Genomic DNA, 15,399 nt, shown 5'->3' on the forward strand with positions numbered 1-15,399 from the left:
CAATGTTCTTCATATCAGTTTGCATGCCATCCGCTCCCTTCAGGAAGGATCGACAGCAAAGGTCCAATTCGGCTAAATTGCACAAGAAGCCTTGGCTGATTGAGAATTGACCATAGTATATTTTTAAAATAGAAAATTGTTTAACATCAATGTGAAAGGAACTGTCCTGAGATCATTAAACCAGCCTAGCATTTAAAGATTGCCGTAACGGAAAATAATGAATATTTCATACAGAATATTATTTGATTTTGTTTGATAGATAAAGACCAGAGTTATGATATACTAGAATTTAGCTCTGTTTTTCTTAATGTTTGGACATATTGTCTTGTAATTGATGGATATGCCAGTGATGGTCGATAACCATTTATAGATCTATTTTAAACATGATTAATAAGTTTCCTTGTAGTCATGGTGGTAGAAATAACTTGAGATTCAACCTGTGTAATAGAACAATATAAAACTAATTTTATTTTTTTAAAAATTTATCAGTCCGGTGATGTTAAATAAAATAATTGAAAGAGGCAGAACTAGTTTTTCTGGATATAAAATTAGTGCCATACTCACTTGATGAACCAATTCCAGTCACTCTTGCTGCCCAGCTAATAGGTGTGAGTGGCCACTGTCTGCATAGCTGGTGGACATAATATGGCCAAGTGCAGGGCACACATTTCTTTGCTTCTATGCAAGTTCGAACATTGACATCTTTAGGAAAGAGGTATTTTTTTCCCACGTAACTGTAACATGGTGGGAATTTCCCTATCCGTTCACAGACTCTAACAAAGAAGTTTTAGTGGCTGCATAGTGTCCCTTCTCATGGTCCTGGCCACAGTCCTGGGTGGTGGTTTGGAAGTGGAGGAACTGGCTCAGGTCAGATCAGGCTGCACGCTCTCCAATCAGGGACCCCTTGGGGGATGCCCGACTGCCGGTTTAGGCCTAATCCCGGGGATCAGGCCTAAACCAACAGTCAGACATCCCTCTCACAATCCTGGACTGCTGGCTCCTAATCACTCACCTGCCTGCCTACCTGGTCACCCCTTACTACCCCCCCCTGCCGGCCTGGTCACCCCTAACTGCCCCCTTGCTGGCCTAGTTGCCCCTCAGTGCCCCCCATGCCAGCCTAATCGCCCCCAGCTGCCCCCCCTGCTGGCCTGGTTGCCCCTACTGCCCCCCCTGCCGGCCTGGTCGCCTCTTACTGCTCCCTCTGCCCGTCTGGTTGCCCCTAACTGGCCCCCGCCCCCTGCTGGCCTGGTCCCCCCCATGCAGCCTGCTGTTCAGTCATATGGTCATCCCTCCCTAACCCCCTGCCAGCCTGGTCACCGCACGCAGCCTGCTTGTTCAGTCGTTTGGTTGTCCCTCACTAACCCTCCTGCCGTCCTGGTTGTAGGCAGCCATCTTGTGAGGGCATGAGGGTCAATTTACATATTACCTCTTTATTATATAGGATTACCTAAGTCCCTCTTACGGACTTTTCAGTACTTCCTTATGGTACTTTTTGCCTTTAATATGGACCAGGAGACGAACATGTGTACTATAGAAATGGCCCAAATGTGTCCTTGAAGCTGTAATGGGAATTGGGCTCCTGATTTTTGCCTGTATGTGTTCACTGCAAAGAGTATTGTACATACACACACACACACATACACACACTGGTTTTTTTTGCATTCACTCCAGATTCTATTGACAAGCCATTGACCATTTTTTTTAAACAAGAGGAACCTAATCTTAAACAATAGCAACTGTCAGGTTTCCAGTGAACAATGCAATTCCAGTGCGACCAGGACACCCCCTCTGAAATCTGCCTCTGAGGTGGGGGTTGCTGGCACGGGTTGGACACATCCTTTGATGATAGAGTTGTCATTTCTGAACTGTGTTGTGTGATCGGGTCATTAGCTTCATGATGCATGTTTGGTTTGCAGAATGGGGCATATCCTCTGTGATAACATCTCCCCAGAATTGAAAAGCACTTGCAAACCTTTTGGAATCACGGGGTATTCGTGTGCTGAATGCAGCTAGGAGAGCAGAGAGGAGGTCTCCTCCAACCCAAACTAAGTCACAGCTTTGAAATGTATCTGAGTATGAACATGACTTTCTGTCTGTGTGCTGATGAATCCCTTAGGAAAGAACTTAGAACATTCGACTGCTTCGTATTTCTTCTGTGATGGCAATTAGTACGACATGAGGTTTTCAGAGGCGGAGCAGCAAGCAAGCAGGCCGTAAAAGCCGTCCATTCCTCGTGTGCCAGCCGGTGCTGTGCAAAGTGTTTTACAAACACCCTCATTTAATCTGCCGTGGCCTTTGAGGTCAATCCAGGAAAAAGATCTGCTCCCAAAATGTTGACTAACTAGACCAGGTCCAGCTCTCCGCGGGGGAGCCCGGTTCATCCAGGGCTGGGCAGCCCCAGTGGGTCCTGGTGCCTGAAATCTCGGCACAGGCTGTGCAGTCTGGTCGGATGATGCCATTTTTTTCTGAACTTCAATATTTTATGCTATTTTCAGTTTTTTAGAGCCAAATTGGCAAATTTGAGGACAAAAATCTTCCTTTTTTAAATCGACCCATTTCTATTTTAAGCAGTAGGGGGGACTAATTCCTATTATTAAACTAATCACCACCTTCGAAGTGAGAAATCAAAATCTATCTTTTCTTTTTTAAATGAGTTTTACTTGAAAAACTAGAACATTTTTACAGTTTGCTCATCTGTCCCAGAAGCTGTGTTTAGATTTGCAAATGTCCAGACATCCTAGTTGAGCGACCTCATGCTCTGTTGACTTGGGTGGCAAGGCAGGCAGAGTGGCCCTTTCCTTGAACCCTCCAACCCCCACCAGAGCACGTACCTGCAGCGTTTGAACTGTCCGCTCAGATGGGGCACTCGTAGCGACCTGTGTCCGGGTGCCTAGCACACTCCGGCAGACAGCAGGCACTCACTAAATGTTTGAGAATTTAATGATGGGATGAATTGAATTCTTAATGTTGTCCCTATTTTATCTGAAGATAATAGGGCCAAATATTTAAGGTTGTAGATTCTGAAAAGAAAGTTGGCCCATTAAACATAATGCGGCCCTCTCCCACTCACCCGCTGCCCTGCCCCATGCCTGCACAAATACAAGACTGTGCACCAATTTGCATTTTTTAATCTTTGATTTCCCAACTCCTTGGAAATATCTTCCCGGTTCTTTTTAATTTAAATGGTAATTTCCAGTGTTGTAAGGGAAACCATTTCCCCAGCATGTGATTTGCATTAGTCCACAAGACTCTGCGTATAAAAAATGCCAAGTTTTATCAACGTCTGTAAATTGGACCTGTCTAGCCTTTTAGTAGCTTACATCTTTGAATTTTTTAAAGAAATTCAAAGACTTCTTTAAAACCTGCTCAGTGTGTGTGTTTTTAAATTAGAAGAAAGGGGGCAGGGAGGGGGGAACCTTGTCTTTTGTTTGCAAACACACTGTGGAGCAGAAACCATGAAATTAATGTGTCTTGATGTGCAGCCAAATTTGAGGAAGACGTGAACTTGAAGCAATTAACCTGTGTGTTTGAGTGCACGCTCAGGACCCCACTTCAGCATGGAACCGTTGGTGGCATATGTAAGCCCTGATGAAACGGTCACTATTTAAAAATAATGGTCACCTGATTCCATGAATTTTAAAAAATCTAGCATTTCAAAATATATTCAGTGTGTGTAAATTCCACTTAAGTGGGTTTATTTAATGGCTACTTCTAGGAATGATGACTCGCTTTGGAGCCCTGTATTATACAAGCTTGCCTCAGCTGTGTACCCATGTATGTATCAGGTGGCTTTCAAATTAAGTCGAGTAATTGTTCTCCGCCTAGACTTTGTTTAATGACACAGAACACAACCTTAGTCGCTTTTTTCACCACGTCAGCTTCTCTGGTGCAGTGGGCTTTCTCGCACTCGATTGGTGTGACAGCCCTCACTGTGACCTAGTTAATAAAGTGCCAGCCTTTGATCTGAAACTTACAAAGTCAAGTCCAGGAGAGCACCGTCGAATTTTCAGAAAGGCACACCCCCGGGGATGGCCAAGTGGGTTCACAGCTGCATGTGACGTTCTTTTGACTTAATAAAGCCATGGTAATAGCCATAACCTGCGTGTCCTCCATGCGAACAACTTGTAGGCCTACTTTTGCCCACCCCTGTGTGTGGACCCCTGATGCCATTTACCACCACATTTGAAGGAAATGTAGGCTAGTGAGACCTGTGTTTCTGCGTTCATAGGCAAACTGCTGGTGAAATAGGCCGGTCCAGGTAGAGTGGTGAGGGATGGGCGCATGCATTTCAGAAACACAGCTCACTGTGGGCATGTCTATTTGGTAGCCTTTTTATTAGGAACGAGGAGAAAATAAGATGTACATCTTACCTTATTCCAGGAAGTGAAAACCAGCACGATGAAAAGAGCATGAAAAGTAACACATTTTTATCTAATTTTGCTTTCGTGTTAGGTAGTCTAGAAATAAAATGAGAAAACTATAAATATTTAAGATAGGAACTGGGCAAATTTTAACTACATTTTTATTAAAGTCTAATTTAATAGTTGGTTTAGAATGAAGGCACCTGGGACTGCATTTTATTACGTTTCATTTGCTTGTGCAAAATACCAGTAAATAATTGTTCTTCGTGTAGAAAAAATGCACTGATAAAATAAAAATAATACTGGCTTTTCTTTTAGGATACACAGTTTTAATTGGCCTTAAGGTACTTTTATGAACTTCTTTTTGCCTAACTTGTTGAAAATCCCTAGGCTCTTTACGAATATGCTCTTCTCTCTCTAAATGTTCTTTTATTTTTCAGAACTGCCTGCCGGTTGGGAAAAGATTGAAGACCCTGTCTATGGTGTCTACTATGTAGAGTAAGTGTCCACTGATCCGCACTAGAGCTTGTACCCTCTGCCATCACGTACATTTATGCTGAGCAGAGTTTGCCATCATTATGCGGTATAAACTAAATAATGATAACATCATTTTATAGTGAAAATATATGTCTATTTTAATGAATGAGAAAATATTCAGCAAATCTGAAGACAACAAATTATAAGAGTCATGAGGGCCAACGCTGTGTCTTTTGTTTGCCACTACACTGCCAAGGCTCGACAGTCCTGGTGTAGGGCAGGCACTTAGTATTACTTGAATGAATGAATGAATGAATGAATCTCAGACAAGCAACCATTCACTAGACCAAGTGAGGAGGGCCATCTTCAGGAGGAGGACCTGTTTGCCCACTTTTTGCCCTGCCCAAGTCTGAACTGCTCAGTAATTACTTGCTAATTCATTCAGACTTTCTAAAAGGATCAGACACATCTTAATAATGTATGAAATGTTGCCAAGATTAAGAAGGAAACTGAGAACTAGCCTAACCTGCAAGGTCCTGGTGCCTCTGTGCCTCTCCCCGGCCCGAGGACCGTACACGTGGCTCCTGGTTTTCGTTTCTAAGACTCTCCCGCCCTCATCGTGACGGCTTTACTGTGCACCATTCTCTAGCAGTGGGCGTGCACTCGCCTTCCCGTCAAACCCATCAGTTAGTAGGATGACACCCAAGAAAGTAAAGGAAACCCAAGTGATTAAACATTGAATGAATCTGCTTTATGTCATTTTCTCTGAGAAAGACGAGAGATAGCTAATAAAAGATACTTTGAAAGAAACAAACACCATATAAATGTTCTGTCATAATCCTGCCTGCCTTGACCAGGACACCTGGCGAGCTCTGTCCCTCCTGCTATACTAGGAGCTAGGTGGGTCATTTGTATAAATCCCGGTGATAAGAACATGAGGCAACAATGCCAGATCATAAAATGTGCGGCATCTTACTGTGAAAATCCCGACTTCAATATAGCAAGTGTCCTTGGGCATTACTCCTGTCGCCACCTCTTTTCCTATCAAGAGGATTGGTGACTTGGGGCATCAGGAAGGAAAATCTCTAACCTTCATAAAACAAAATTCCTTTGTGTGCCGGCAGATCATCGTTCTCACACTATGCAGTGGGGGTTGCCTGTGTGGGGCTCATTGTGAGTTCTCCCTCAGGAACTTGTGTATGAAAAGAAACAGGTACCACAGCTTTGATGCAGAGGCGTGGTTGAGCGGCTATTTGTTTTCTTACTGTGCACTTTTCCTCCTGTGTCTTCTTAAATCCAGTGCCCGGTAATGTTAGACTCTATCTTAGCATGAAATTGCCTACAAGAATCAGGAAATAAACAAGCAGTCCTACAATAAAAACCAAGGGTAATTAGTCTATCCACCCTATTTGACAAGCCTGCCTTTGGAAAAGAAATCCTGGCTTTAAAACGAATTTTGATTCTAAATCACCACATTACCGATATGTTCCCAAATGTCTAGTGAAGTGTGATTTTCACGAAGAAAGAAAAAATCTGAATATGTTTATGCTCCTGTGTATTTAGAGAACATGTGTGTATGTACATAGGCAGATACTAAAGAAGACCATGGCAAAAAACACCTGTGTATTCATATGTATATATATGTACATGTGTATGTATGTGTATTTTGCCATGGCCTTACTAGTTTGGGGATCATCCTGGGTCTTTGTCACTTTGAACACACCCCATTGGCTTAGGTTAGCTGCCTGGGAGTCTCTCTGACTTGTGCATTTTGGCCTATACTTTTAATCCTGACTCCATGTCTGTTGTTGCAAATAGTTGACAGATGTTGTTAGAGTCCTTTTAACTTCATCATTGCATTGGTTGAAGATTTTAAGGTACAATGCCCGTAAATCTCACCGCACGAGGTGGGGTGCGTACAGCAGTCACACGGAGCCCGTTTTCCTCCCTCCGCCAACCTGCACGTGACACGAGATGCTCAGAGCCTCGGGCACCTGTCTGCTCGGTTCTAATCCCGGGACTTGGCCCGACTGGCATTTGCTTGTGAGATGAGACGTTTCCTAACCGGGTGCTCTCTGCTTCCGCTCCAGCCACATCAACAGGAAGACACAGTACGAGAACCCAGTTCTAGAAGCCAAACGGAAGAAGCAGCTGGAGCAGCCGCCACCGCAGCCGCAGCCTCAGCCTCCGTCCGAAGGTTGGCTTTCTCTGTGTGTGGTCCAGGAGCACAAGGCAGAGCCTGGGTGCCGACACCCCCATGTGGTCAGGACTGGCCTGGTGACCCAGTCCTGCGCCTGAGGACTTGATGTCCTGGGAGCAATACCGAGCTGCCAGAGCTCCCTGCCCTGGAACCAGGAGGAGGGTCCAATTACGAGGCACCGATTGCACTTAATTTAGAAAGGAGCTGTCCGTAGCCTGGAGCTGCGGATTTGAGAGCTATTTATTTATTTATTTATTTAATATATTTTTATTGATTTCAGAGAGGAAGGGAGAGGGAGAGAGAGAAACATCAATGATGAGAGGAAATCATTGGTTGGCTGCCTCCTGCACACCCCTTACTGGGAATGGAGCCCGCAACCTGGTCATGTGCCCTTGACTGGAATCGAACCCAGGACCCTTCAGTCCATAGGCTGATGCTCTATCCACTGAGCCAAGTCAGCTAGGGCTTGAGAGCTTTTTAAAATTACAAGTCAATTCATGCTCTTTGGCAAATTATGAACAATTCAGCAGTGTGGAGCATTAAATTCTCCCCTGCTCACTCCTAACACGTTAATTTTTATATTCTATTTTATAAATGTATCCGCTTCATTTAGTCACCTGCTTATTAGTAGATGCTTAGGCTTTTCCCAGTTTTTCATTAAACTCTTAAAATAATAGACTTTAATGCACCCTCAGTGTAACATGTGAATATCAAATATATGAATGTCAAATATAACACTTCTCTTACTGTAACACTGTATGTAGTAAATATAGATCATAGAGTGGAAACTGGCAAACTTGTTCTAAAAATGGGCATATGGTAAATTTTGTGGGCTTGGTGGTTCATGCACTCTACTACAACCACACACACTGTCTGGAGCTGTGTGAAACAGCTATCAACATGTGTGAACAAGTGGGCGTGCCTGTCCCCACGCAGCATTACAGGTGGGCTGAAAGTTAAACGTCAGGTAATTTTCATGTCATGAAATCTTCTCCATAAAATATAAACGAAAATAGGGCCCAACTCCTGGCATTTATTAAAGGAGTTTGTTTCAACCATTTAAGTGTGTAAAAGCCATTTTTGACTCACAAGTTGTATAATAATAACAGGCACTGGGCCCAATTGGGCTTTTTGGCCGTAATTTGCTAACCACTCCCATAGACTCTATGAGAGAGAGAAAGGGGGAGAGAGAGAGAGAGATCACCTACTGAAAAGTTCTCCTTTCTATCTTAATTTCTTTTCTATTTAAAAGTAACCTTTTTTAACATTTTCCCTGAGGGGGGAAGCTTGGTAGTGTTGGTGGAGCTTGGGGAATGGGAATATGCACTTAAGTAAGAGAGCCGAGCTGACGGGACTCTAGGGGAATGTCAAGGGTCACTCACGGAGTTATTCCTGGGTCTCCAGGGGCGATAGGACTATAGTTAGGACCCAGGAGTGTTTCGTGTTCAGAGATGACAGGAGATAGCCTCTCCGCCAACTACCGAAACCCCTTCCCTCCCTGAGACAAGCTGGCTGAGCAGCCCGCCCATGTCTCTGTCGCATTGGGCTGGCTGAGTTCACTTCGTTTTGTGTCTTTCCTGATGTGTTTTGCTTGGTCTCACTTTGGACTCTCTAGCCAGAGAGAACTGGGGATTTATTGGTCATACCACAATATTTCTATCCCCAAAGGTCTTAGGAAAGAGAGACAGAGAGAGGTATCTTGGTATTATTAATAGAGAGTGGGATCAAATGCCTTTTTTTTTAAGGCTTGGCCCCTGGTTTTATTGGTTTGGGCAACTTTATATTAAGAAGGTGAATCCTGAGTGAGCTATTGATTCTCTTTCTTGCAGAGTGGACAGAAGACCGGTCATCGCTCGTGCCTCCTGCTATTCCCAGCCACCCTCCGAGCAACCCAGAGCCGGCCAGGGACACTCCCCTTCAGGGTAAGGCTTTATATAATTGCACCATTGTTTTAGCTCAAAACCCTGATATTTTAAAAGGTACTTTAAGAAGTGGAATCTTGCAACTCCCAACTCATTCCTTTGATAGTAAAAACCATGATGATTAAAATTCTAAATGCATCAATGATCAGAAGTGTCAAAAATATTAAAAACATTGTTGTGTGAATTCCTTCAGCTCTTTGTGATGTTCTGAAAGTGACCACTACTTGTCATCAAGGATTAAACCAGGTTTCCTCAGCCTCAGCACAGATCCCTCTGGGCTGTGGGCCAAGCTGTGCCTTGTAGGGTGTGGGCAGCTTCCCTGGCCTCACCCACTAGATGCCATAGCAGCCTCCTTCTGTGGCAACCAAAGGTGTCCCCGCTGGGGCGGGGGGGAGGAGGGGCAAAACCGTCCCAGGGTCGCGAACCACTGGGATTTAGAGACCACAGATGTTTAACAATTGTGTAAAATAACTTGAAAACTCAGCATTAGATATTTCAAGATCCTAGTCAGCCATATTTGGTTTTAACTAAAATTTTTCTGCAACTGTAAAATGGTTGGACGTGTTGTTTTAAATTCTCGTCTCTGATTCTGGCTTCGGTTTTGGCATTTACCCACATTTTTCAACATTTTGTTGGGTCGCATTGGTTTGCATTCACAGAAAGTTTAAGCCCCTGGAGAGGTTCACTTTTGAAAATTGAAAGCTCCAGAATCTTGCTACTTTAGGCCTCATAACTCTTAAATGATAAAAAAGGTTTTTGGGTTTGTTTGTTTGTTTAGTGTGTTTTTTTAAAAATAAGGCGAGCATCATATTCGGTAGAGTTGAGGAACATTTGTGGTTCAGAACTGCTAAAAAAGACTATAAAATTTGTTCTCTCCATTTTAAAAAAGATGTAAGTAGCTAGGTAGAATAATTATTTTCTATAATTTTGATTCCTCCATTATAATTTTCATAAGAAAGAAATTTCCCTTCTAGCTGATATTGTCATGAGATTAGTATTAACACCAATTTATGTAAAATAATTTCTGCTGCCTTGGATGAACTTTTTAGGATGATACGGCTTTAATGAAGATAGCACGTAGATAATAGCATTAATTAATATCAACACGATTGTGCCTCCTTCATATTTTTTAAATATAATACTCCTTCAGCAGCCTCATGTTGTCATATTTCCCCTCTCCTGGTAAGTCAGCTACACTAACTTTTACGTATCTTGAACCTCTTTCTGTTCTTAAACCAGTGAACCTTGGACCATGTCAAAGCCTTTGCATATGCTGTTCCCTCTGCAGCGGTCTTTTCCTGCCAGTGTTTGCTTTGTTAACTTCTACTCATCTCAGGTTATGGCTAAATTCCCCTGTTACAGTCACTCTTTCCATCTTATTCTCATTTTTAGAACCTAACAGTTATAATTAGTGTTTCTGTGTGCTCAGCTACTTAACAGTTGTTTCCTCTTTAGACTTTAAATCGCAGAGGCAGGGGGCTGCTTTCTCGCTGTAGGGCCCTCCAAACCAGGCACGTTCCGTGGGTATCTGGCATCTGCTAAAATGTATTGTGGAGTAAAAGAATATATATATGTGTAAACATACATACATGCATGCACATATACATGCACAATAAGCAGCACAGCTTCCTTAAAGAATTGTCTTAGAGATTAAGTCAACTTGAAAGGGTCGGGTGCTGGTGCCAAACCTTAGTGCCCCGGCTGCGGTGCGGGTCCGGAGGCACTGATCTGTGCTAGGAGCTTCCTTCTCGTTTCTAGGCCTCTTTTCCTTTTCTTTCCTCCTTTGAGTCTCTGGCCCCCACATCGGTTTAGATTGGGAGAGCTCACTGCGCCCTCACTGGGGACCTCGTGATTCCTGCCCCCTTCTGCTTCTCGCCCCCGTGCTGAGCCCGCCTCCAGTTACACCCTCACCGCAGAAGGTGTGCGTTCAGCAGTGGCCTACGCCTTTACACGGTGGTGCCCAGAGCAGTACCGACCTGACAGGGAAGCAGGCACCTCAGGGTTGTTCAGAAGCAGATGTGGGGCCAAGACCTGGAAGGTCCAGGTTCAGTGAGTCTAGGGCAGGCCCTCAACTTAGTCGCTTCCCAAAGCTCCCCAGGTGGTGCCCTTCCACCACAGACAGCACCACTGGCACCAGTCGGGAGACGAGGCTCTCTGAGAAAGTGGCGTGTGCACGGGCTGAGCAGAGCTCCAGACCCACAGCTGTGGGTAGAGAGTGGCGTGTGCACGGGCTGAGCAGAGCCCCAGACCCACAGCTGTGGGTAGACAAAGCCCCACTAACTGATGACCATCCCATAAACACAATAAAAGGGGGTGAATGTAGAGCCCCCTGGTCTGCCTCCCTAGGTAAGCCTTGGGAAAGGACAGCAGTGCTCTGCTCCTGCTGCGTTACGTTGAAAACATTTTAAGCTCAGAATATGCTGATAGCTTAAAAAATTCATTCAGGAAAACTGACACATGTTCACATTTGTAACTGCACCTATAATAAGGGTAAAAAGCTTAAACACCCACCAAGACGTTCAGCCTTCTGAAAGACAGTTAAATCTCATTTCTTTGAGCTGTTGTTCATTCATTCACTCGCTGAGCAGGAGTTTTTGGAGCAGGTAAAATGAGAAGGGCAGTGTTCTACACACTGGGTATCAAGCAGAGGCCACACCAAGCTCTCAGCTACCTGGTGGCCGTATGTGCATGTGCGCTGCCCCTCATGTGTGGGTTGGGGACAGTGAGCCAAAGCACCAGGTCAGTACTGAGAGGGAGACTGTATTGGGCATTGCTGGCCCGTTTTGCTCAGAGGTTAGAGCATTGGCCTGCAGACTGAAGGGTGTTGGGTTTGATTCTGGTCAAGGGCACATACCTCCGTTGCAGGCTCAATCCTCAGTCCTGGTCAGACATGTGCAGGAAGCAACCAGTCGATGTGTCTCTCACATTGATGTTTCTCTCTGTCTCTCCCCCTTCCTTGCACTCTCTCTGAAAATCAGTGGAGAAATATATCCTCGGGTGAGGATTAACAACAACAAAATGAAGCTGGAAAGGGGGCTTGGGAATGTTGGGAGCTCCTGCAGTTTCTCCTAAGGCAGCCAGGAAGCCTCACTGAGGGGGTGCGGCTCCTGGGGTCCCTGCAGGGCATTCCTTTTAAGCCAGTGGTTCTCAACCTTCTGGCCCTTTAAATACAGTTCCTCATGTTGTGACCCAACCATAAAATTATTTTCGTTGCTACTTCATAACTGTAGTGTTGCTACTGTTATGAATTGTAATGTAAATATCTGATATGCAGGATGGTCTTAGGTGACCCTGTGAAAGGGTCGTTCGACCGCCAAAGGGGTCGCGACTCACAGGTTGAGAACCGCTGCTTTAAGCTTTAAGGGCTCTGAGCTCCCTAGCAGCCTCTGCCTCTGCCTCAGGGGTGCCGGCTGTTCACAAGGGGGTGTCTCCCTTGTCCTCAGCTCCCAGCTGGTGATGGCCATGCACCTGTCTCCCCACAGCCCTGACTGCATGGGCACCCTCCTCCTGGGGTCTGGCAGACGATCTTACACGGGGAGTTCTGCTGTACCCTCACTTCCTGTAGCCCTGGACAGAGCCCGCCTGTCCGCTCCCAGCCAATCAGGGCCGGCTCCAGGGAGGAGGTTGAGGAGCACTCCTATGACTCTAGGCCAGCGGTTCTCAACCTGTGGGTCGCGACCCCTTTGGGGGTCGAATGACCCTTTCACAGGGGTCGCCTAGGACCATCGGAAAACACATATATAATTACATACTGTTTTTGTGATTAATCACTATGCTTTAATTATGTTCAATTTGTAACAATGAAAATACATCCTGCATATCAGATATTTACATTATGATTCATAACTAGCAAAATACAGTTATGAAGTAGCAACGAAAATAATTTTATGGTTGGGGGTCACCACAACAGGAGGAACTGTATTAAAGGGTCGCGGCATTAGGAAGGTTGAGAACCACTGCTCTAGGCAGTTTGAAAGAGCTTTTTAAGAGCCAGAAACTTGAAATACGCCGTTATAAATTGTATGTATGTATAGAGACCTTTTGAGAAAGGCCTTTTCGATACAGCTAACCAAAGCTGGCTTTCCTTCTGGGTGCCAGGCTCTCTCGTGCCGGTCTAGGGAATCATATCCGCCTGTTGTGGTTTTGGTTTTTTAAAATAACATTTTTGATAGAAGATAAATAGGGCACATGGAGCAGCTGTAGCAAGGACTGGAGACGGGAATTATAATTAGGAGAGTTGAAGAATCTGGGCCTTGAATTATATCCACTATTTGGGATAACCAGAGAAATTCCAGTAAATCTTTAAATTATAGTGAAATGCCCAACTAATGAAACACAGAAATTTTGGTTACTCTACAAGATGTTATTTATGAATGCTATCAAGAAATTTCAATAAAACCTTAGGTAACATATCTGGAAGTTATTTAGCTACATATCTTTTTACTTTAAGTAAGACAACTGACCCTAACCAGTTTGGTTCAGTGGATAGAGCATTGGCCAGTGGCTTGAAGGGTCCCAGGTTCAATTCCAGTCAAGGGCATGTACCTTGGTTGCAGGCACATCTCCAGTAGGAGGTGTGCAGGAGGCAGCTGATCAATGTTTCTCACCGATGTTTCTAACTTTCTATCCTCCTCCCTTCCTCTCTGTAAAAAAATCAATAAAGTATACTTTTAAAAAATAATAAACTAACTGAATTTGGAGCTATATGGCTTGTAGTAACTATTTTGCTTAGTTTAGGTTTTTAAATTTTGTTTTATTTTTTAAAATATTCCAAGCCACTTCTAAACTTTATTTATTTACTTATGCCAGGGACCAAGCCTGGGGCCTCACACATGCAAACCATGTGCTCTGGCACTGAGCTCACTTCCCACCCCTAAACTTTTATTCAAAACAGTAGATGTTAACAGTGGGCATGTCCAGACTACTTCACAAAATGTTAAAAGACGCAAATTAATAGGAAAAATTCGTTTAATTTAGAATTCAAATCAAAGTAAAATTATAACTCTCTTTATTTTGAAAACAGTGATGGTACTATTTTATAAAATTATTCAGGACCATAGTATGTTTCTTAGTATTATCTATGTATTTTCAAGAGTGAGATTTCTGTTTGATTAAAAGCTAAAGATTTTGATGAATTGGTTTTACAAGTGGAAAACAAGCTTGAGGCAACACATTGGAAGCTGTATTGCAAAATATAAACTATAACAAAACACAAGACAGAAAGCAAAGTCCACTCCACCTTCTGTGAAGGGCCACGTGGCAGCGCATCCGCTGTCACACCACATGAGCCGAAACCGTGCACGTGGGTCAGGTGACGGACCCCTCTCTCCTGCTCTTGCATTTCCCTTCAGAGCTTCATGCTGACGTGTGCATGTACCGCATGCCCCTCCTCAAGCTGGGAGAGACTCTTATGGCACCTGTGTGCCCCATGCCCTGGAACAGGAGGGTGGAGATGACCTAGAAGTTGTAGCATTTCCTCCTTTATTCACCTTTTTTACTCAGCCTGACATTCCTTTACTTTTTCTTCTTTTAATCCAGGCAAACCCTTTTTTACACGAAACCCTTCTGAACTGAAAGGCAAGTTCATTCACACGAAGCTGCGGAAAAGCAGCCGTGGCTTTGGCTTCACGGTCGTCGGAGGGGACGAACCTGACGAGTTTCTGCAGATCAAGAGCCTCGTCCTGGATGGTCCCGCTGCGCTGGACGGCAAGATGGAAACAGGTGGGGCAGCAGGTGGCCGGTGCTGCTGGCACCACCCGAGACCAAACAGCAGCGGGGTTCTGGGCTTGGTCACCTCCTCTGTGTCAGCTCCTCCACTCCGTACACGCATCCCCGGTGGAGATGGAAACCTGTGAGGCCATGTCACCTTCGGGGAGCTCTTAGGGTGCTACTGAGTGGAGTAGAGCCGTGATTTGTGAGAGTGTAGATCTGTTTGAATAGATGGGTTCAGAGCTTGGATTTCTGCAGTGGGGATTTGTGTTAGAAGAAAGCTCCAATGTTCTTTCAGTGACTATATCTTCTCACAGGCAGGGACCACGCTGGGTGCTGAACAAATGCCTTGTTAGCCATTAAAATAAGTGACAGAAGTAGTCCCTTTGTGTCCTATGATGCCACCCCCAAATCCAGTTTCAGATCAGCTTCCTGTTGATAGGCGTTTATATCATAACTAGAGTCCCAATGCACGAATTCGTGCAAGAGTAGGCCTTCCTTCCCCCGGCTGCCAGCACCGGCTTCCCTCCGCACCTGGGACCTGGGCTGCTTCCCTCCAGCTGCCGCCAGCAGGCACCCGGGGCCCGGGCTTCCCTACGGCCCCAGCTTCATCTGGTGACATCCGGAATGATGCCCGGAAGGATGTTTGGTCTAATTAGTCTATAACCCTTTTTTTTATTATAGATATCGAGGTAGATTTTCTGCATACTGTTTTTTTTTCAATCCCCAA

General features: G+C 44.7%; 1 protein-coding gene across 16 annotated transcripts in view; it reads left to right on the forward strand.

Annotated features, from left to right (window-relative positions):
• The window catches only part of MAGI1 (membrane associated guanylate kinase, WW and PDZ domain containing 1), a 559,916-nt gene that overhangs the window by 474,653 nt on the left and 69,864 nt on the right, over nucleotides 1-15,399 (forward strand). For all 16 annotated transcript variants that reach the window (XM_059663036.1, XM_059663038.1, XM_059663040.1 and 13 more), the window contains 4 exons: nucleotides 4,802-4,859; nucleotides 6,929-7,035; nucleotides 8,868-8,960; nucleotides 14,499-14,681. In XM_059663036.1, coding sequence (XP_059519019.1) covers nucleotides 4,802-4,859; nucleotides 6,929-7,035; nucleotides 8,868-8,960; nucleotides 14,499-14,681 — 441 coding nt within the window. The remainder of the gene's footprint in view (nucleotides 1-4,801; nucleotides 4,860-6,928; nucleotides 7,036-8,867; nucleotides 8,961-14,498; nucleotides 14,682-15,399) is intronic.

This window comes from Myotis daubentonii, chromosome 14, assembly GCF_963259705.1.
Source record: "Myotis daubentonii chromosome 14, mMyoDau2.1, whole genome shotgun sequence".
Lineage (NCBI taxonomy): Eukaryota > Metazoa > Chordata > Mammalia > Chiroptera > Vespertilionidae > Myotis > Myotis daubentonii.